The following is a 24,254-nucleotide window of genomic DNA, read 5'->3' as shown; positions in this document are numbered from 1 at the left end:
AACCTCTCCCTACACTGGCAAAATACTGAATATAAAATGGCGGCCAGATGAGGTTTATTTATAAGTTAGGGGATATGTCCATGTGCTGAAACGTCTCAATTGGCTGTCCTGTACCACCTGATGGATGTGTCATGGGTCAAAGTTCTTCACAATGTAAAAGAATATGGCAGGCGCAAATTTCTCGATATGTTCGCATGTCCGGCGAATCGCGAACACGCAAAGTTCACCGCAAAACGACCGCCGGGCGAACCGCAAGGCCATCTCTAGTGTCCAGCCTTGCAACCCAGTACTCAATGGGTTCATCGGTGGTCATGCTGTCAGAAGAACTGACAAACCCCATGTAGTCTGCCACCATGCGGGCCAGCCGCTGGTAGTGACTGCTGCTGCTACTGGATTGCGCAGGCTGGTAGAACAGCCTCATCTCACCCATAAGATCACCTGTTCGGCTGGAGGTGCTTGGGCCAGCCACCTGCTGGGTGAGATGGGCGGGGAGAACTGGAGCGTGAGGCTGAAGGTTTGCCTGCTCCAGCCAGGGCAGACAGGCCCGCAGGTTTTGCATACGGGCCTCTCTCCAGCTGGCTGGGATGAACAGCTCCAGTTCCCCCTTGCAGCGAGGGTCTAAAAGGGTGGCCAACCAAAACTCATCCCTCTCCTCAATTTTCCTGATCCAGGGGTCCCTCCTGAGGCATCGCAGCATGTGGGCAGGCACGGGGAAGAGGACAGCCCGCTGTCTTCTCGGCTGCCCTGGACCATGACATCTTGGTCCTCCTGCTGTTCCCTGTGGGAGCCGCCACACCCCCGGACTAACGGTGCCCCCCATACCGACTCTCCCTCCTGACCAGGCCCAGACTCCTGGACGTCGGCAAACTCCTCAACAAATTCTTCCTCCTCCTCGTCCTGGTCTTGGTGGAGCATTGTTGCCTCTTCTTGCTCCACCAAGGCACTCTCCCCAGCCTCGAGCAGGCGATCTAGTGTCCTGTCCAGTAGGAACACTATGGGGAGCACGTAATTGAGGCCGACATGTTCCCCACTGACCATCTTGGCTCGAATGGGGCCAACACGTGGCAGACCTGGTGTATCTGCCCCCACTCCGTATTGGTGATGTAGGGGAGTGGGTGTGATGGCCTGGAAGTGCCTTGGTCCAGAAGGTATTCTTTCACCACCCGTCGCTGCTCCCACAACCTCTCCAGCATGTGGCGGGTGGAGTTCCACCGCGTCACGCTGTCTACAATCAGCCTGTGAGGTGGCAGACTGGGATGCGGTGGCGGTTGGGGAGCGTCGGAAGTGGCTGGCAATCCTATGTACCCTTGGCACAATGTCGCTCAACATTGGGTATGTGCGTAGGAACTTCTGTAACACAAGGTTGAGGACATGTGTCATGCAGGGCACGTGTGTGACACTGCCAGCATGAAGGGAGGCGAGGAGGTTGAAGCCGTTGTCACAGACAACCATACCTGCCTGGAGCCTTCGGGGTGTCAGCCACTTGTGGACCTGAGCCTGTAGGGCGGCCAGAACATCAGGTCCAGTGTGTCTCTGTTCCCCTAAGCTAACAAGCTGGAGCACGGCCTGGCAGCGGATGTGTCCCACACTTGCATAGCTACGGGGATGCTTGCCAGGGGAGGGGGGGAATTACCAGTGGTGGAGACAGTGGCTTGAGGGAGAGCAGCAGATCTCCCCTGGACACCCCAGGGCAACACCACAAAGTGAGATGCCGTCACATCTGATGATCCCTCCCCGGCTCCTCGGAGGGACACCCAATGGGCAGTAAAGCTTATATATCGTCCCTGCACATGTCTGCTGGTCGAGGCATCCATCATTGTCAGATGTACCCTGTCGCTGACAGCGTGATCCAGTGACAGGGATACATTCTGCACAATGTGCTGGTGTAGGGCAGGGACGCTGGTCCTGGCAAAGAAATGGTGGCTGGGGACACTCCATCTGGGTTGGGCCTGCTCCAACATCTGCTGGAATGGACGGCAGTAGAGGCGATAGAGGAGGGTGCAGAGGAGGGAGAGGTCTGGCTGCCGGTACCAGTACCTCTAGGAGAGGGAGTAGGGGAGTAGGAATGCATTGTTGGAAGGGGTTGGGGTGGCTGCAGGACAGTGGTAGGAGCTACTGTCCCATGCGCACTGCTGCTGGCGCTGCTACGACCACCCTGCATATGTTCCCACTCGCGCCAATGGTTGACTCTCAAGTGCTGAGTAAGGGCAGTGGCACCCAGCCAAGCAACAGACCTCCCTCTCCTGACATGGCATAGCTGACAGATGGCAATTGTCACATCATCTGCTGCCAGGGTGAAGTAAGCCCAAACAGGCGACTTACGCACCAACCTCCTGTCAGATGGGGTGGTGCTGGCTTGCGCCTTTTCGGGCTCGGTGTGCATAGGTGGAGCCGGCACCTGCTGCTGCTGCCACTACCAGTGGATCCCCTGCCACTGGGCTCCCTGGTGACCTGGCGCACCGTTTGACTCGGGTGCCTACCTTCCTCATCAGTGCTGCTGTCACCTGACAAGGGAGGTGGCACCCATTCAAAATCACCCTCCTCTTCATCACCTATAATGTCAGACCCAAGGTCGACCAGTGGTTGACTGAGGGGAACAGCCCCTGACCTGGCTCTGCTGTCCCCTCGCTGAGGCCTGGGTCTGACTAGGTGCGGGGGTTCCGGACCAGTTGGAAGGGATGTCACTGGGGTACTGACGGGCGGTACCCCTACTCCTCCTCCATCCCTTCCAAAAGGTCCTGACAATCCAGACCAAGCTCTAGCTCACTCTCCTGCATTACCTCCCCAAAGATGTCAGTCTCACTGTTGCTGTCAAACAGCATCAGGGTGGATTCTTGGGGGCTGGTCCTGCAGAAGGTGGAGAGCTGCTGCTGCTCAGAGCCAGGGCAGAGGACTCCGTGCCACTGGCTTGGGTCACAAATGACACCACCGCTTCGGTGTCCTGAGATTAAATAGGGCGGCTGCCAGGCCCAAAAAAATCAGGATCAGGCAGATGCCCCTGCCACCTGTGCCCGCCCCTCATGCTGGCAGCGGTCCTGAACTGGAACCAACTCCTCTACCACGACCGCGGCTGCCGGCGCGACCACATCCACTCATTATTTAACTAAAGGAGAAAATGACCACAATGCTTTTAAACAACAGAAAGAAAATATAGAAAGAAAATAATAAGGGAGTTTGGGCAAACTTTATTGGGTTGGGGACAATGGGGCAAAAACCCTAAAACAATAACACTAATACATATTTTTTTTTTTTCACAGACAAAAGATGCAGACAACAATCCCTCCCTAGCAAACAAAACCCTAAAACAGTAAAACTAAAACACAGGCAAAGGCTTTTTAGTTTTTTTTTTTTGTTTTTTTTCACAGACAAAAGACGCAGACAATAATACCTCCCTAAAAAACGAAACACTAAAACTGTAACACTAAAACACAGGCAAAGACTTTTTTTTTTCTTTTTCACAGACAAAAGACGCAGACAATAATCCCTCCCCAGCAAACGAAACCCTAAAACCGTAACACTAAAACACAGGCAAAGACTTTTGTTTTGTTTTTTGTTTTTTTCACAGAAAAAAGACGCAGACAGTAATCACTCCCTAACAAACGAAACCCTAAAATTGTTACACTAAAACACAGGCGAATACTTTTTTTTTTTTTGGATTATATATGAGTAGAGTTGAGCGAACACCTGGATGTTCGGGTTCGACGAGTTCGGCCAAACTTTCGAAAAATGTTCGGGTTCGGGATCCGAACTCGACCCGAACTTCATCCCGAACCCGAACCCCATAGAAGTCAATGGGGACCCGAACTTTTGGGCACTAAAAAGGCTGTAAAACACACCCGGAAAGGGCTAGAGGGCTGCAAAAGGCAGCAAAATGTAGTTAAATCCCCTGCAAACAAATGTAGATAGGGAAATGATGAGTTAACATAAAATAAATAAAAATTAAACAATATTAATTGGAGTGAGGTCCCATAGCACAGAATCAGGCTTCAAGTCGCCCACCAATGGAGAAGGTCACTTACTATTATTTTGACCACAGCACCCAGACAAAGGAGAGAGGTCCCACAGCAGAGAACCAGGCATCATATCACCCACCACAGGAGTAGGCCACCATTTAGTTACTTTGACCCCTACACCCAGACGGAGGAGAGAGGTTACACAGCAGAGAATCAGGCATTTAGATCACCCACCACAGGAGTAGGCCCCCATTGAATCAGACCCTGGCAACCATGTCAGATGGCACAACCATCAGCTTTATATCAATCAGCACAGGAGAAGGCGACTTTGAAAGACTTTGACCCCTACACCCAGATGGAGGAGAGAGGTTTCACAGCAGAGAATCAGGCATCATATCAACCACCACAGGAGAAGCCACCATTTAGTTACTTTGACCCCTGCACCCAGGAAGAGGAGAAAGGCACCACAGCACATATTCTGGCATCATATCAGCCACCACAGGAGAAGCCACCATTGAGTTACTTTGACCCCCGCACCCAGGAAGAGGAGAGAGGCACCACAGCACATATTCTGGCATCATATCAGCCACCACAGGAGAAGCCACCATTGAGTTACTTTGACCCCTGCACCCAGGAAGAGGAGAGAGGCCCCACAGCACATATTCTGGCATCATATCAGCCACCACAGGAGAAGCCACCATTTAGTTACTTTGACCCCTGCACCCAGGAAGAGGAGAGAGGCCCCACAGCACATATTCTGGCATCATACTAACCACCACAGGAGAAGCCACCATTGAGTTACTTTGACCCCTGCACCCAGGAAGAGGAGAGAGGCCCCACAGCACATATTCTGGCATCATATCAGCCACCACAGGAGAAGCCACCATTGAGTTACTTTGACCCCCGCACCCAGGAAGAGGAGAGAGGCACCACAGCACATATTCTGGCATCATACTAACCACCACAGGAGAAGCCACCATTGAGTTACTTTGACCCCTGCACCCAGGAAGAGGAGAGAGGCCCCACAGCACATATTCTGGCATCATATTAGCCACCACAGGAGAAGCCACCATTGAGTTACTTTGACCCCTGCACCCAGGAAGAGGAGAGAGGCCCCACAGCACATATTCTGGCATCATATCAGCCACCACAGGAGAAGCCACCATTTAGTTACTTTGACCCCTTCACCCAAACAGAGGAGAGAGGTTCCACATCAGAGAATCAGGCATCATATCAACCACCACAGGAGTAGGCCACAATTTAATGGGACCCCGGCAACCATGTCAGATGGCACAACCATCAGCTTCATATCAATCAGCACAGGAGAAGGCGACTTTGAAAGACTTTGACCCCTACACCCAGACGGAGGAGAGAGGTTTCACAGCAGAGAATCAGGCATTTAGATCACCCACCACAGGAGTAGGCCCCCATTGAATCAGACCCTGGCAACCATGTCAGATGGCACAACCATCAGCTTTATATCAATCAGCACAGGAGAAGCCACCATTGAGTTACTTTGACCCCTGCACCCAGGAAGAGGAGAGAGGCCCCACAGCACATATTCTGGCATCATACTAACCACCACAGGAGAAGCCACCATTGAGTTACTTTGACCCCTGCACCCAGGAAGAGGAGAGAGGCCCCACAGCACATATTCTGGCATCATACTAACCACCACAGGAGAAGCCACCATTGAGTTACTTTGACCCCTGCACCCAGGAAGAGGAGAGAGGCACCACAGCACATATTCTGGCATCATATCAGCCACCACAGGAGAAGCCACCATTTAGTTACTTTGACCCCTGCACCCAGGAAGAGGAGAGAGGCACCACAGCACATATTCTGGCATCATATCAGCCACCACAGGAGAAGCCACCATTTAGTTACTTTGACCCCTGCACCCAGGAAGAGGAGAGAGGCCCCACAGCACATATTCTGGCATCATATCAGCCACCACAGGAGAAGCCACCATTTAGTTACTTTGACCCCTTCACCCAAACAGAGGAGAGAGGTTCCACATCAGAGAATCAGGCATCATATCAACCACCACAGGAGTAGGCCACAATTTAATGGGACCCCGGCAACCATGTCAGATGGCACAACCATCAGCTTCATATCAATCAGCACAGGAGAAGGCGACTTTGAAAGACTTTGACCCCTACACCCAGACGGAGGAGAGAGGTTTCACAGCAGAGAATCAGGCATTTAGATCACCCACCACAGGAGTAGGCCCCCATTGAATCAGACCCTGGCAACCATGTCAGATGGCACAACCATCAGCTTTATATCAATCAGCACAGGAGAAGCCACCATTGAGTTACTTTGACCCCTGCACCCAGGAAGAGGAGAGAGGCCCCACAGCACATATTCTGGCATCATATCAGCCACCACAGGAGAAGCCACCATTGAGTTACTTTAACCCCGCACCCAGGAAGAGGAGAGAGGCACCACAGCACATATTCTGGCATCATACTAACCACCACAGGAGAAGCCACCATTGAGTTACTTTGACCCCTGCACCCAGGAAGAGGAGAGAGGCCCCACAGCACATATTCTGGCATCATATCAGCCACCACAGGAGAAGCCACCATTGAGCTACTTTGACCCCTGCACCCAGGAAGAGGAGAGAGGCCCCACAGCACATATTCTGGCATCATATCAGCCACCACAGGAGAAGCCACCATTTAGTTACTTTGACCCCTTCACCCAAACAGAGGAGAGAGGTTCCACATCAGAGAATCAGGCATCATATCAACCACCACAGGAGTAGGCCACAATTTAATGGGACCCTGGCAACCATGTCAGATGGCACAACCATCAGCTTCATATCAATCAGCACAGGAGAAGGCGACTTTGAAAGACTTTGACCCCTACACCCAGACGGAGGAGAGAGGTTTCACAGCAGAGAATCAGGCATTTAGATCACCCACCACAGGAGTAGGCCCCCATTGAATCAGACCCTGGCAACCATGTCAGATGGCACAACCATCAGCTTTATATCAATCAGCACAGGAGAAGCCACCATTGAGTTACTTTGACCCCTGCACCCAGGAAGAGGAGAGAGGCCCCACAGCACATATTCTGGCATCATACTAACCACCACAGGAGAAGCCACCATTGAGTTACTTTGACCCCTGCACCCAGGAAGAGGAGAGAGGCCCCACAGCACATATTCTGGCATCATACTAACCACCACAGGAGAAGCCACCATTGAGTTACTTTGACCCCTGCACCCAGGAAGAGGAGAGAGGCACCACAGCACATATTCTGGCATCATATCAGCCACCACAGGAGAAGCCACCATTTAGTTACTTTGACCCCTGCACCCAGGAAGAGGAGAGAGGCACCACAGCACATATTCTGGCATCATATCAGCCACCACAGGAGAAGCCACCATTTAGTTACTTTGACCCCTGCACCCAGGAAGAGGAGAGAGGCACCACAGCACATATTCTGGCATCATATCAGCCACCACAGGAGAAGCCACGATTGAGTTACTTTGACCCCTGCACACAGGAAGAGGAGAGAGGCCCCACAGCACATATTCTGGCATCATATCAGCCACCACAGGAGAAGCCACCATTTAGTTACTTTGACCCCTTCACCCAAACAGAGGAGAGAGGTTCCACATCAGAGAATCAGGCATCATATCAACCACCACAGGAGTAGGCCACAATTTAGTTTATTTGACCCCTGCACCCAGGAAGAGGAGAGAGGCCCCACAGCACATATTCTGGCATCATATCACACACCACAGGAGAAGGCCTCTTTCAGTGATTTAGGCCTTTGGACCCAGACAGAGGAGAGAGGTCAGAGATTAGCTTCATATCCCCCAGCACAGCAGAAGACCGCTTTATTTGACTTAGGCCTCAGCACCCAGACAGAAGACAGAGGTAGCATGGCAGAGGTTATGGCTTCATGTCACCCGTTAGTTTAACCGGCCACTTTCATCTGGTTAGGCCCCGGCGCCCAGACAGAGAAGAGTTTCATTCAACTGTGGGTTTCATAAAATTTGTATCAAATAAAGAAGTGGCCCGTAGCACAACAAGACATGTTTTAGGCAGTTAATAAGGACTACTCTGCACAAGGGAGGGACAGGTCCTGTGGGATCCATGCCTGGTTCATCTTTATGAAGGTCAGCTTGTCCACGTTGGCTGTGGACAGGCGGCTGCGCTTGTCAGTAATGACGCCCCCTGCCGTGCTGAATACGCGTTCAGATAAAACGCTGGCCGCCGGGCAGGAAAGCACCTCCAAGGCATAACATGCTAACTCTGGCCACGTGGACAATTTCGAAACCCAGTAGTTGAATGGGGCCGAACCATCCGTCAGGATGTGGAGGGGTGTGCAGACATACTGTTCAACCATGTTAGTGAAATGCTGCCTCCTGCTAACACGTTCCGTATCAGGTGTCGGTGCAGATAGCTGTGGCGTGGAGACAAAACTTTTCCACATTTCTGCCATGCTAACCCTGCCCTCAGATGAGCTGGCCGTGACACAGCTGCGTTGGCGACCTCTTGCCACTCCTCTGCCTTCACCTTCCACCTGTTCCCCTGTGACATGTGGGAATGCTCTCAAGAGCGCCTCTATCAGCGTGCGCTTGTACTCGCGCATCTTACGGTCGCGCTCCAGTTCAGGAATTAAAGTGGGCACATTGTCTTTATACCGGGGATCCAGCAGGGTGGCCACCCAGTAGTCTGCACACGTTAAAACGTGGGCAACTCTGCTGTCGTTGCGCAGGCATTGGAGCATATATTCGCTCATGTGGGCCAGGCTACCCATGGGTAAGGACAAGCTGTCCTCTGTGGGAGGCGTATCGTCATCGTCCACCGTATCCCCCCAGCCACGCACCAGTGATGGGCCTGGGCTGCCACCCCGCTGTGAACTTGCGTCATCCTCGTCCCCCTCCACCTCCTCATCCTCCTCGTCCTCCAGTACAGTGCCTTGGCTGGCGACTTGTGAACCTGTCCTCTGCTGCTTAAACAAACCTCCCTCTGAGCCACTTCGAACAGACTGGCCCGAAAGTGTTAGAAACGAGCCCTCATCCTCCTCCTCCTCCTCCACCTGGGCCACCTCGTCTAACATCATTGCCCTAAGTGTTTTCTCAAGGAGACATAGAAGTGGTATTGTAACGCTGATAACAGTGTCATCGCCACTGGCCATGTTGGTGGAGTACTCGAAACAGCGCAGCAGGGCACACAGGTCTCGCATGGAGGCCCAATCATTGGTGGTGAAGTGGTGCTGTTCGGCAGTACGACTGACGCGAGCGTGCTGCAGCTGAAACTCCACTATGGCCTGCTGCTGCTCGCACAGTCTCTCCAGCATGTGCAAGGTGGAGTTCCACCGGGTGGGCACGTCGCATATGAGGCGGGAAGGCCGAAGTTCCGCTGTAGCGCAGACAGGCGAGCAGCGGCAGGATGTGAACGGCGGAAGCGCGCACAGACGGCCCGCACTTTATGCAGCAGCTCTGACATGTTGGGGTAGTGGTGAATGAACCTCTGCACCACCAAGTTCAGCACATGCGCCAGGCAAGGGATGTGCGTCAAACCGGCTAGTCCCAGAGCTGCCACGAGATTTCGCCCATTATCGCATACCACCAGGCCTGGCTTGAGGCCCACCGGCAGAAACCACTCGTCGGTCTGTTGTTCAATACCCCGCCACAACTCCTGTGCGGTGTGGGGCCTGTCCCCCAAACATATGAGTTTCAGAATGGCCTGCTGACGTTTACCCCGGGCTGTGCTGAAGTTGGTGGTGAAGGTGTGTGGCTGACCGGATGAGCTGGTGGAAGCAGTGGAGGAGGAAGCCGAGTAGGAGGAGGAGGCTACAGGAGGCAGAGAATGATGCCCTGCGATCCTAGGGGGCGGAAGGACGTGCGCCAAGGAACTGTCCGCCGGGGGCCCAGCCGCCACTACATTCATCCAGTGTGCAGTTAGTGAGATATAGCGTCCCTGGCCGTGCTTACTGGTCCACGTATCTGTGGTTAGGTGGACCTTGCCACAAATGGCGTTGCGCAGTGCACACTTGATTTTATCGGACACTTGCATGTGCAGGGAAGGCACGGCTGTCTTGGAGAAGTAGTGGCGGCTGGGAACCACATACTGCGGGACAGCCATGGTCATCAGCTTTTTGAAGCTGTCTGTGTCCACCAGCCGGAATGACAGCATTTCAAAGGCCAGCAGTTTAGAAATGCTGGCGTTCAGGCCAAGGGCTCGAGGGTGACTCGGGGGGAATTTGCGCTTCCTCTCTAAGGTTTGAGATATTGAGAGCTGAACGCTGCTGTGTGATATAGTGGAGACGCTAGTTGACGGTGGCGGTGGTGGTGGTGTCGGTGGCACATCCTCTGTTTGCTGCTCGGCAGGTGGCAACATTCCTCTCGAGGCGGAAGCCGAGGCAGCAGCGGTAGAGGGAGCAGGGGGAGCCTCAGCGAGTGCCTGGTTTTTAAGGTGTGTACCCCACTGCAGTTCATGCTTTGCATGTAGATGCCTGGTCATGCAGGTTGTGCTGAGGTTCAGAACGTTAATGCCTCGCCTCAGGCTCTGATGGCAGAGCGTGCAAGTCACTCGGGTCTTGTCGGTAGGACATTGTTTAAAGAAGTGCCATGCCAGGGAACTCTTTGAAGCTGCCTTTGTGGGGCTGGGTCCCTGTTGGCGATGTCCAGTAGCAGGCGAACTCTGGGGGCGGCGGCTCGTCTGCTTTGGCCCCCTGCTCCCTCTTTGGCTTCGCTGTTGTCTCGGTCTCACCACTACCTCTTCCTCTGAACTGTGAAAGTCATCGCCACGACCTTCAGTCCATGTGGGGTCTAAGACCTCATCGTCCTCTGCATCGTCTTCCACCCAGTCTCCCTCCCTGACCTCCTCCTGTTCAGTCTGCACACTGCAAAAAGACGCGGCAGTGGGCACCTGTGTTTCGTCATCATCAGAGAGACGGTGACTCTGCTGTGGTGGTATTCCCATGTCCTCTTCATCTGGAGACATAAGTGGTTGTGCGTCAGTGCATGGTATGTCTTCCTCCACTGGGGAAGGGCTAGGTGGACGCCCCTGGGAAACCCTGGAAGCAGAGTCTTCAAACAGAAGAAGAGACTGCTGCATAACTTGTGGCTCAGACCGTTTCCCTGATATGCTTGGGGGTGATGTGACAGACTGATGGGCTTGGTTTTCAGGTGCCACCTGTGCGCTTTCCGCAGAAGACTGGGTGGAAGACCATGTGGTGAACGTGCTGGAAGCACTGTCGGCCACCCAATCGATTAATGCCTGTACCTGCTCAGGCCTTACCATCCTAAGAGCGGCATTGTGCCCCACGAGATATTGCGGTACATTCTGCCGGCTAGTTGAGGGAGTTCGTTCCCTACTGTGTGCGCCTGGGGGAGAACGGCCACGTCCTCTACCAGCAACAGAGGCTCCACGGACACCACCACGACCGCGTCCTCGTCCCTTAATAGTATTTTTCTTCATTGTTGCGATTCAACTCGCACCACAATGAAATATATTATTTTTTATAAGCAAAATCCCCTCACTGGAATACTTTCAGTCTTTTGACTGTATGGATTACAGATGGAATGACTGTTATATGTGAGTACCGCTTTCTTTGACAGATTCTAGTATGGGTACATATATGTTTTCCCAACCCCAGCACATTAGTTTGCTAATTCCAGATGTATGAAACGCAGGCCTAACTGTATCTAGTATATTGAACGCCAGATAAACTAACTTGGCCTTTTTTAAATAAAAAAAATTCCCTCACTGGAATACTTTCAGTCTTTTGACTGTATGGATTACAGATGGAATGACTGTTATATGTGAGTACCGCTTTCTTTGACAGATTCTAGTATGGGTACATATATGTTTTCCCAACCCCAGCACATTAGTTTGCTAATTCCAGATGTATGAAACGCAGGCCTAACTGTATCTAGTATATTGAACGCCAGATAAACTAACTTGGCCTTTTTTAAATAAAAAAAATTCCCTCACTGGAATACTTTCAGTCTTTTGACTGTATGGATTACAGATGGAATGACTGTTATATGTGAGTACCGCTTTCTTTGACAGATTCTAGTATGGGTACATATATGTTTTCCCAACCCCAGCACATTAGTTTGCTAATTCCAGATGTATGAAACGCAGGCCTAACTGTATCTAGTATATTGAACGCCAGATAAACTAACTTGGCCTTTTTTAAATAAAAAAAATTCCCTCACTGGAATACTTTCAGTCTTTTGACTGTATGGATTACAGATGGAATGACTGTTATATGTGAGTACCGCTTTCTTTGACAGATTCTAGTATGGGTACATATATGTTTTCCCAACCCCAGCACATTAGTTTGCTAATTCCAGATGTATGAAACGCAGGCCTAACTGTATCTAGTATATTGAACGCCAGATAAACTAACTTGGCCTTTTTTAAATAAAAAAAAAATTCCCTCACTGGAATACTTTCAGTCTTTTGACTGTATGGATTACAGATGGAATGACTGTTATATGTGAGTACCGCTTTCTTTGACAGATTCTAGTATGGGTACATATATGTTTTCCCAACCCCAGCACATTAGTTTGCTAATTCCAGATGTATGAAACGCAGGCCTAACTGTATCTAGTATATTGAACGCCAGATAAACTAACTTGGCCTTTTTTAAATAAAAAAAATTCCCTCACTGGAATACTTTCAGTCTTTTGACTGTATGGATTACAGATGGAATGACTGTTATATGTGAGTACCGCTTTCTTTGACAGATTCTAGTATGGGTACATATATGTTTTCCCAACCCCAGCAAATTAGTTTGCTAATTCCAGATGTATGAAACGCAGGCCTAACTGTATCTAGTATATTGAACGCCAGATAAACTAACTTGGCCTTTTTTAAATAAAAAAAATTCCCTCACTGGAATACTTTCAGTCTTTTGACTGTATGGATTACAGATGGAATGACTGTTATATGTGAGTACCGCTTTCTTTGACAGATTCTAGTATGGGTACATATATGTTTTCCCAACCCCAGCACATTAGTTTGCTAATTCCAGATGTATGAAACGCAGGCCTAACTGTATCTAGTATATTGAACGCCAGATAAACTAACTTGGCCTTTTTTAAATAAATAAAAAATCCCCTCACTGGAATACTTTCAGTCTTTTGACTGTATGGATTACAGATGGAATGACTGTTATATGTGAGTACCGCTTTCTTTGACAGATTCTAGTATGGGTACATATATGTTTTCCCAACCCCAGCACATTAGTTTGCTAATTCCAGATGTATGAAACGCAGGCCTAACTGTATCTAGTATATTGAACGCCAGATAAACTAACTTGGCCTTTTTTAAATAAAAAAAATTCCCTCACTGGAATACTTTCAGTCTTTTGACTGTATGGATTACAGATGGAATGACTGTTATATGTGAGTACCGCTTTCTTTGACAGATTCTAGTATGGGTACATATATGTTTTCCCAACCCCAGCACATTAGTTTGCTAATTCCAGATGTATGAAACGCAGGCCTAACTGTATCTAGTATATTGAACGCCAGATAAACTAACTTGGCCTTTTTTAAATAAAAAAAATCCCCTCACTGGAATACTTTCAGTCTTTTGACTGTATGGATTACAGATGGAATGACTGTTATATGTGAGTACCGCTTTCTTTGACAGATTCTAGTATGGGTACATATATGTTTTCCCAACCCCAGCACATTAGTTTGCTAATTCCAGATGTATGAAACGCAGGCCTAACTGTATCTAGTATATTGAACGCCAGATAAACTAACTTGGCCTTTTTTAAATAAAATAAAAATTCCCTCACTGGAATACTTTATGGCTTTTCACTGTATGGATTACAGGTGGACTGGTATTAGTAGGGGTGACACAAGCACACCCAAGTCCCTGATGTAGGATTTCTATGGCACAGACCACTATTACAAGTGATTAATGGACGTTGGGAGAGATTGTGCTGCAGCACTAGTCCCAAGATAGCCGCCGCCTATCAGCCCAGTAACATGTGCCACAAAATGGTCTGCACAACCTTTAAAAAAAATAGCCTTGGACTGTGCTGCTAAATCGCTATTGGTCTGAATCCCAGGTGTAGATGTCTGACTTGTTTGGAGCTTTGGAATGCACACTGTGGCAGCTTCTGCTGCAGCACTACAAGTCGCAAAATGGCGGCCGGCGGTCAGCCCGGGTACATGTGGATGGAAAAATCACTCTGGCCACTCTAAAAATAGCCAATCCCTATCAAAAAAGCAGCTCAGCTGCAGTTGTTCAGATGAATCACAGGTGGAGGAGAGAAATTTGCTTCCAGTTATTCAATTATCCCTGCCTATTCTCGCCCTAGCATCAGCTGCGTCTATCCCTGTTCTATTCACATCGGGAGTGAGCACGTCCCGACGTGCGCACAAGCTTATAAGAGGCTGAGTCACATGCTGCACTTGGCCAATCACAGCCTTGCCAATAGTAGGCATGGCTGCGATGGCATCTTAGGGCAAGTAGTATGATGCATGTTGATTGGCTGCTTTGCAGCCTTTCAAAATGCGCCAAAATACATGCCGAACGACGAACCCGAACCCGAACTTTTACGAAAAAGTTCGGGTTCGGGTCCGTGTCACGAACACCCCAAAATTCGGTACGGACCCGAACTATGCTCGAACTGTTCGCTCAACACTATATATGAGGTATCAGAAGTATTATAAAACAGCAATTCAGCACAGCACAATTTGCACACTCCTCTCTCTTTCACAACTGCATGAAACAGCACAAAATGGCTGCCGGAAATTTTCTTATATAGTAAGGGGTAGACAAGTTTCCTATTGTTTGCTAGGGATGTTGCTAAGCTATGACAGAGATATTGCAGACTTCTCACTGGTCCACAAGCAAGAAGGGAGGTTACTGATAAAAAAAATATCTAGAATATTCAAAATTACGAATATCACTATATTCAAAATATTTGCGAATTCTCAAAGTGCCGATATTCGCAATTAATATTCGCAATTCGAATATTGGCGCTCAACACTACCTAGCAGTGAGGCGGTGATGTCACCAGAACTGATGGTCTTCCTTTAGCACTGCCCTAGCATGTAGAACAGGCTAGGGCAGTGCTAAAGCCCGTCCATTAGTACCGGTGACATTACAGGCAACACTGCAAGGCAGAAGCCTCCAACTAGCAATGAAAAATGTAAAAAAATAAATAAAAAGGCTCTTGCCCTACGCCAGGGATGACCAACCTGCAGCCCTCCACTTCTGTAGACTGATAGCTGTAGGCTGTCCAGGCATGCTGGGAGTTGTAGTTTTACAACATCTGGAGGGCCACAGGCTGGGCATCTCTGCTCTACGCGATACAGGGAGAGCATCGGAGCTCATCTCAGAGCTGTGTGAAAAAGGGGATGCCTTTAAGGCATTAAGATCTACTCAGGACCTGCCAGAAATATACCAGTAGATTCTACTGGTTGCCAACATATAAAGTGTCTTTATAGTCTTATACAGTGTTATGTTGTGCAAGGAATCAGTTTGTTATCCCATGTACCTAATTGCCAGGTGGGCGAGCACATAGTTTGTATCATCCATATGGGAAGGGTAGGTTCCAAAACTCCAACAGCTATAGAAACAATGGAAAGAGACCCTAGGAAAAAACAGTAGAATAGTTAATTGTAACACAGTTAATACGTTTGAAAAAGATATAAATACATTAACCACCTCAGCCCTCCTAGCTTAAACCCCCTTAATGACCAGACCACTTTTTACACTTCTGCAGTACACTACTTTCACAGTTTATTGCTCGGTCATACAACTTACCACCCAAATGAATTTTACCTCCTTTTCTTCTCACTAATAGAGCTTTCATTTGGTGGTATTTTATTGCTACTGACATTTTTACTTTTTTTGATATTAATCAAAAATTACCGATTTTTTTTGCAAAAAAATGAAATTATTCACTTTCTGTTGTAATAAAACGACATTTCTATATACATTTTTCTCTAAATGTATTGTTCTACATGTCTTTGATTAAAAAAAAATGCAATAAGTGTATATTTATTGGTTTGGGTAAAAGTTATATCGTTTACAATCTATGGTGCAAAAAAATAAATTTACGCACTTTGACTTTCTGAGCACCTGTCATGTTTCCTGAGGTTCTACAATGCCCAGACAGTAGAAACACCCCACAAATGACCCCATTTCGGAAAGTAGACACCCTAAGGTATTCGCTGATGGGCATAGTGAGTTCATGGAAGTTTTTATTTTTTGTCACAAGTTAGCGGAAATGGAATACTTTTTTTTTTCTTACAAAGTCTCATATTCCACTAACTTGTGACAAAAAATAAATTTTTACATGAACTCACCATACCCCTCACGGAATACCTTGGGGTGTCTTCTTTCTAAAATGGGGTCACTTGTGGGGTATTTATACTGCCCTTGCATTTTAGGGGCCCTAAAGCGTGAGAAGTAGTTTGGAATCCAAATGCGTAAAAATGCCCTGTGAAATCCTAAAAGCACTCATTGGAATTTGGGCCCCTTTGCGCACCTAGGCTGCAAAAAAGTGTCACACATGTGGCATCGCCGTACTCAGAAGAAGTAGGGCAATGTGTTTTGGGGTGTATTTTTACATATATCCATATTGTGTGTGAAAAATATCTCTGTAAATGACAACTTTTTACATTTTTTTATACAAAGTTGTCAATTTACAGAGATATTTCTCTCACCCAGCATGGGTATATGCATAAATACACCCCAAAACACATTGCCCTACTTCTCCTGAGTACGGCGATGCCACATGAGTGACACTTTTTGCAGCCAAGATGCGCAAAGGGGCCCAAATTCCAATGAGTACCTTTAGGATTTCACAGGGCATTTTTACGCATTTGGATTCCAAACTACTTCTCACGCTTTAGGACCCCTAAAATGCCAGGGCAGTATAAATACCCCACAAGTGACCCCATTTTAGAAAGAAGACACCCAAAGGTATTCCATGAGGGGTATGGTGAGTTCATGTAAAATTTTATTTTTTGTCACAAGTTAGTGGAATATGAGACTTTGTAAAAAAATTTTTTTTATAAAAATCTATTTCCGCTAACTTGTGCCAAAAAAAAAACTATGAACTCACCATGCCCCTCACGGAATACCTTGGGGTGTCTTCTTTCTAAAATAGGGTCACTTGTGGGGTATTTATACTGCCCTAGCATTTTAGGGGCCCTAAAGTGTGAGAAGTAGTTTGGAATCAATGTGAAATGTGAAATGTGGCCCTTTCACAGAGCTTATACAATTTGACCCCATACCGGGCACGCTTGCTTGGGATGTATTGTTTGAAGCCAAGGCGCCCGGTAAAATGTATCAGGGACTCGTCTATGCAGATGTTTTGCTCAGGGGTATACAAATCTGCAAATTTGGTGTTAAAGTGGTCTATGAGGGGCCGAATTTTGTGAAGCCGGTCAAAAGCTGGGTGGCCTCTGGGACGAGAGGTGCTGTTATCACTAAAGTGCAGAAAACGCAGGATGGTCTCAAATCGTGTCCTGGACATGGCAGCAGAGAACATGGGCATGTGATGAATTGGGTTCGTGGACCAATATGACCGCAATTCATGCTTTTTTGTCAGGCCTATGTTGAGGAGAAGTCCCAGAAAAGTCTTAAGTTCAGAAACTTGGACGAGTTTCCACCGGAAAGCTTCCCGGGTTGGCGGCTATAAATTGAGTGGCATACCGGTTTGTTTCTGCCACGATTAAGTCAAAGAGTTCCGCAGTGAAGAACAGCTCAAAAAACCCCAGTGCCGATCCGATCTGAGCTGTCTCAACCCGAACTCCAGACTGGGCGGTGAAACGGGGAACTACTGGTGTGGCTGAAGATGGGGGCTGCCAATCAGGGTTTGCCAGCACCTCATGGACTCTAGGGGCTCTACGGGCCTGTCTGTGCGGTGGCTGCGATGGAGAAACTACTGCACGTGCCACCGTACCAGCTTCAACTGCCATTCTGGTGCTCGCCACTTCACCATGTTCTACGGCAGTGCTGGTACTAGGTCCAGGATGGACTGCGCTGCTGGTGTATGCCTCACCACGTAATCCGACAGCGCCAGCCCCACTCTGCTGCCCTTGAAGTGGATCCTGCGCAACCTGTGGTCTAGCAACACGGTACACCTGGTGGTATCAGGGACCTCAACCTCATCGTCCGAACTTTGGGTCAGACTGCCACTGCTTTCTACAGGTTCGTATTCTGACCCGCTGGATTCGTCAGATGAGGGTTCCCATTCCTCATCCGACTGGGTCAGAAGCCTGTAGGCCTCTTCAGAAGAATACCCCTACCTTGCCATTTGGCCAATTCAATTTAGGGGGTATTCCCTGAGACTACCCAAGAAAAAAGCAAGCCTGTCTTACAAATGGGAGGCTAGCGAAGTACAGGAAGCCGCTGCGATTGATAAAAAATATTAAAACTGATTTTTTTATCGCCGCAGCACTTGTGTAGTGATTGTGCAATGCTAAAAAAAAAAAAAAAAATTGTCACTGCGGCGGGGCGGGCATGGGTGATACTGTGCGGCAAAGCCACCTAGGCCCTGGACCCCATCACTCCACCAGCACAGCACAAAAGCAGCGACGGCCACCGTCCAGCACCGCATAATGTGAACAGGTGCAAAGAGCTCACCTGTTCACAGCCTCTCAGGAACACCAACTGAGAGGTCAGCACTCCTCCCCATTCGGCTTAGGTGCTTTTAATTAGCAGAAGTCTGCAAAGGGTTTATAAATTCCTACCACCTCTCAGTTGGTGTCCCTGAGAGGCTGTGAACAGGTGAGATCTTTGCACCTGTTCACATTATGCGGTGCTGAGCCGGTGGCCGTTGCTGCTTTTGTGCTGTGCTGGTGGAGTGATGGGGCCCAGGGCCTAAGTGGCTTTGCCGCACAGTGAGGGTGCTGTGCGGCTGCTGGGTCTCATTGCCTGCTGGAGCGGTGTGGGGGCACGATAGTCGCCGCACAGTGCCGCGCCAAAGTTAGAGTAGGTCCCCACTTGAAGAGGCAACCTTGTCGTGGTAAGTGGGCCTATGCTCTTTGATCAAACTGTATACTAATGCCTCCTAATAGTGCATAGCAATAGATTGATAATAGTGCTGCATAGCCATGTTTTATCATGCTGAAATTTTAAACAGTTGTCATATCAAAAGCATAGTAATGAGGATGTGCGATTTAGATTCTCTCTCATATTGAATACATTATATATATATAAAATCATACTTCTGATATATGAATGCATAATATGTGGGAAACTACTACTGATGTTATACACATAATATATTTACATATATTATAATATATTATATATTATTATACATCTAAACATATATAAATATATATAAATATATATATATATATATATATATATATATATGTGTTTAAATTAAGTTTAGCCTCTATTTCTGAAAAAGTTTGTGATGGGATTTGAACTCACAGCTTCTGCATCATAGCCCAGAACCACTACACTACATAGCTGCATAGCCAATCACAAAAAAATAAAATAAAAAATAAAATAAAATAAAAATTAGTCTTCTACTGTATAGGTCTCAGTAGAAGTACAGTACAGTAGAAGTCTCATATTTTTTGTTATTTTTTTTTTTTTAAACTGGCTATGCAGCTATTATAGCTGAGTGGTTAAGTGCCTTGCCTCTAATACATAAGGTCGTGAGTTCAAATCCCAGCAGAAACTTTTCTGAAATACAGGTTAAATTAGATTTAAGTACACTGGGGTGTCCCCAAGCACTGACTCCATATACAGTCATGTGAAAAAATTAGGACACCCTTTGAAAGCATGTGGTTTTTTGTAACATTTTTAATAAATGGTTATTTCATCTCCGTTTCAACAATACAGAGAGATTAAAGTAATCCGACTAAACAAAGAAAACTGAAGAAAAGTCTTTTCAAGATCTTCTGTAAATGTCATTCTACAAAAATGCCTATTCTAACTGAGGAAAAAGATAGGACACCCTTGCCCCTAATAGCGAGTGTTACCTCCTTTGGCTGAAATAACTGCAGTGAGACGGTTCTTGTAGCCATCTACCAGTCTTCGACATCGGTCTGAGGAAATTTTACCCCACTCCTCAATGCAGAACTTTTTCAGCTGTGAGATGTTTGAGGGGTTTCTTGCACGTACAGCCCTTTTCAAGTCACCCCACAGCATCTCAATGGGATTCAAATCTGGACTTTGACTTGGCCATTCCAGGACTCTCCATTTCTTCTTTTTCAGCCAATCTTTGGTTGATTTACTAGTATGTTTTGGGTCATTGTCATGTTGCATGGTCCAGTTCCGCTTCAGCTTTAATTTTCTAACTGATGGTCTCACATGTTCTTCAAGCACCTTCTGATACACAGTAGAATTCATCGTGGATTCTATGATGGTGAGCTGACCAGGTCCTGCTGCAGCAAAGCAGCCCCAAACCATGACACTTCCACCTCCATGCTTCACAGTTGGTATGAGGTTCTTTTCTTGGAATGCTGTGTTTGGTTTACGCCAAACATGTCCTCTGCTGTTGTGTCCAAATAATTCAATTTTGGACTCATCTGTCCAAAGAACATTATTCCAGAAGTCCTGGTCTTTGTCAACTTTATCTCTGGCAAATGTCAGTCTGGCCTCGATGTTTCTCTTGGAAAGCAAAGGTTTCCTCCTTGCACACCTCCCATGCAAGTTAAACTTGTACAGTCTCTTTCTGATTGTAGAGGCATGTACTTCTACATCAACAGTAGCCAGAGCCTGCTGTAGTTCTCGAGATGACACTTTAGGGTTTTTGGAGACCTCTTTTAGCATCTTGCGGTCTGCTCTTGGGGTGAACTTGCTGGGGCGACCAGTCCTGGGCATGTTGGCAGTTGCTTTGAAAGCCCTCCACTTGTAGACTATCTTCCGGACAGTGGAATGGCTGATTTCAAAATCTTTTGAGATCTTTTTAAATCCCTTCCCAGACTCATAGGCTGCTACAATCTTTTTTCTGAAGTCCTCTGACAGCTCTTTTGCTCTCACCATGGTGCTCACTCTCACTTCAACAGTCAGGAGCACACCAAACTAAATGTCTGAGGTTTAAATAGGGCAAGCCTCATTCAACATGCAGAGTAACGATCTACTAATTATGTGCACCTGGTGTGAGATCTGAGCCAATTTAAGAGGGAATACATGTGAGGGTGTCCTATCTTTTTCCTCAGTTAGAATAGGCATTTTTGTAGAATGACATTTACAGAAGATCTTGAAAAGACTTTTCTTCAGTTTTCTTTGTTTAGTTGGATTACTTTAATCTCTCTGTATTGTTGAAACGGAGATGAAATAACCATTTATTAAAAATGTTACAAAAAACCACATGCTTTCAATGGGTGTCCTAATTTTTTCACATGACTGTATGGATATGGCTATATATGGAGTCAGAGCAGGGACTCCTAAACCAAACTAGAGTCCCGACACCCTCCCCTCTTCAAAGCAGGGGTTGCCTGGGGTTCTCCATTGACTTCCCTTGTGCTCGGGTGCTCGGTAGAACATCCGAGCATCGCAAAGTTTTTGTACTCGAGCACACAAGCACTTTGGTGCTTGATCAACACTAACGGTAATAAAACTTACCTGCGGCCACTAAAATGTAAGGGTCCTTGAGAAGTGTCAAGTAGGATGTCGATGGAATGCTCTATGGAAGAACAACACAATTGCTTAATGCCGGGTCTAGTAGTTTTGCTTATTTCATAGCTTTTTTTTAAAATAAGATTTCTATATACTCACCCCCGGAACAAACTTGTTAAATCGCAGCAAACAGAGCTGTAGAGCTGTGGATAACAAAGAGAAGTGTGATGAACTCTTAAAGGGGTTGTCCAGGATGTTTTTCAGTATGGATGGTGTCAAAAGTGACCCCAAATGACTGACTTTAGCAGTGACCCCATGCTGCAGGTCACATTTGGATCATGTGCTGCTAGGGGACATGTGAGGCCAGCCATTGTTTGCAGTGGCGCACATGACAACTGCCATGGTGGCCTCACATGTCCCCTAGCAGCATATGATCCAAATGTGACCTGCTGCATTATATCCGAGGACCAGTTAACTTCAACCAGTCGAAGTCCAGATGCTATGGAGAGGTTTTGGAGCAGGTTAGTATGTTGTAGCTCTGTTCACAGGTCCTGCTGGGCAGATGACATTTAGAAAAAAATCTGGAAAACCCCTTTAAAGTTTTTCAGGATTTAGAATAGTTCATCAATATGATTTAGCAGGGGGACTGATTTGTACTGGTAGTTGGAGCCCAGGCAAAGGATACGTCGTCAATAGGTAAGTTCAGGAAAAGTCTTTAACACAGGCCAAGGATTGGGCCAATTAAAACAAACAAAAGTAACGTTTGTTCCCAATAATAGATGCATGTAAATGTACAGCAGCTTGTTTGTCATTATATCTTTCATGCAGCACTTGAAATCATCGTAGGAAGATAAAGTTCAGTCTTAATTATTTATATGCTGGGGTTCTTAAAGAATGATTTAAAATGGCCGTTAGGAACCTATCCCAGAATGTGAGGGGGACTGGCTGCCACTAGTTTTGGTCGATCTGGTGCTCGAGCACTCGTGATATTCGACCGAACACGGCGATGTGCCGAGCATACCGATGCTCAAGCCGAACTAGTGTTCGGCCGAGCATGCTCGCCCAACACTAGTTGCCACCACTTTCAGAGCTGCCTGGTGAAGTAAGGGGAGAAGGGGGTTTGAGCAACCTCACAGAAAAACTCACCAACATGTTGTATATGCAAGTTCCAGAGCATAATGTGTAGTGAGGACCTGCCCCCTCACCAACCTAGGAGGCTCTGCAATTGCAACCAGTTGTGGTCACATTGTAGGACATGTTGCTGACAGCCATTTTAAAATCGTTCCCAGAAAACCTCTGTAAAGGGGGTTTCCATATTGATCATTACCAATATCACACAAACTATTGTATTCAATAGATAGGTTCAGGAAAGGCATCACCCTCATATGGCACATTACATACAGTACATATATTGGGGAGTATCCTGGAGCAGGGGTATTTTGAAGTCTGGACATTTGTGGACATTTGCCTATTTCTCCCTCTATACAGCCCCCATCGGACAGACTATCAGTAGATTTGGCTTTCGATACCATCTCTATGCTGAAGACACCCAACTATACACTTCGTCCCCTGACATCACCCCTGCTTTACTCCAAAACACCAGTAATTGACTGACAGCTGTCTCTAACATCATGTCCTCTCTGTATCTAAAACTGAACGTCTCAAAAACTGAACTTCTTGTCTTTCCCCCATATACTAACTCACCTAAACTTGATATTTCAATTTCGGTCTGCAGCATTATCATAACTCCTGTGCAACATGCCCGCTGTCTTGGGGCCACGTTTGACTCCAATCTCTCCTTTGTTCCCCATATTCAATCACTTACACGCTCTTGTCGTTTGCACCTCAAAAATATCACCAGAATCCGCCCTTTTCTTACGGTGGAAACGGCAAAGACTCTTGTTGTTGCCTTGATAACATTCTCGTCTTGACTACTGCAACGCATTACTAATTGGTCTCCCTCTCACTAAACTCTCCCCCCTTCAGTCTTTTCTAAATGCTTCAGCCAGGCTCATCTATCCATCCAGGCGCTAAATTGATGCTACTAGCCTGAGCCAGTCACTTCACTGGTTGCCCATCCACCACAGAATACAGTTCAAACTTCTCACCCTCACCCACAAAGTTCTCCACAGTGCTGCACCTCCATACATCTCCTCTCTCATCTCCATCTACCACCCTACTCGTGCTCTCCGTTCTGTTAGCGACCTAAGATTAATAACCTCTATAATTCATACCTCTCACTCCCGTCTTCAAGACTTTTCTCGAGCTGCACCTCCTCTCTAGAATACTCTGCCCCGGAATACTTGGTCAATCCACAACTTCTCCACCTTCAAACGTGCCTTAAAAACACATCTTTTCAGGCAGGCTTATCAAGCTACCTAAACTGACTATTCCCTGACTAAACCTCCCCCCAACAAATCCTCTGGCCTAAACTCGATCCTCTAGTAGTCCCAAACCCGAAGCAGATCGGCTGGCACCACTCCTATCAGTTCAATAATGGCTCAAATCCCACGTATCACAATCAACTACCTTATGTGTCACCCCCAATTCCTCATAGATTGTAAGCTCTTGCGAGCAGGGCATTGACTCCTAGTGTTTCAGTTGCAAATTATCCAGTTATTTTTGTTTTGTATATGAACCATATGAACTTGTAAAGAGCTGTGTAATATATTGTGGTGCTATATAAATAAATGGTATTATTATTATTATTATTATTATTATTTCCCCTATGCAAAGTTATAAACGTCTTACTTTATTTCACTTG

General features: G+C 47.2%; 2 protein-coding genes across 2 annotated transcripts in view; both read right to left on the bottom strand.

The window, feature by feature from the left end:
• Positions 1-24,254, bottom strand: part of LOC120986334 (chromaffin granule amine transporter-like) — a 309,248-nt gene that overhangs the window by 117,126 nt on the left and 167,868 nt on the right. Inside the window, exons 8-10 of the mRNA XM_040414857.1 lie at positions 21,650-21,693; positions 21,497-21,557; positions 15,453-15,548 (exon numbers count right to left, since the gene is read on the bottom strand). Of these exons, the coding sequence (XP_040270791.1) occupies positions 15,453-15,548; positions 21,497-21,557; positions 21,650-21,693 (201 nt within the window). The remainder of the gene's footprint in view (positions 1-15,452; positions 15,549-21,496; positions 21,558-21,649; positions 21,694-24,254) is intronic.
• LOC120987787 (chromaffin granule amine transporter-like) overlaps positions 1-24,254 on the bottom strand; it is a 520,630-nt gene that overhangs the window by 328,577 nt on the left and 167,799 nt on the right. The window lies entirely within an intron of this gene.

Source organism: Bufo bufo, chromosome 1 (genome assembly GCF_905171765.1).
Source record: "Bufo bufo chromosome 1, aBufBuf1.1, whole genome shotgun sequence".
NCBI classification, from domain to species: Eukaryota; Metazoa; Chordata; class Amphibia; order Anura; family Bufonidae; genus Bufo; species Bufo bufo.
Note: the sequence above shows the minus strand (reverse complement) of the source record. Positions and strands in the feature narration are given on the sequence as shown.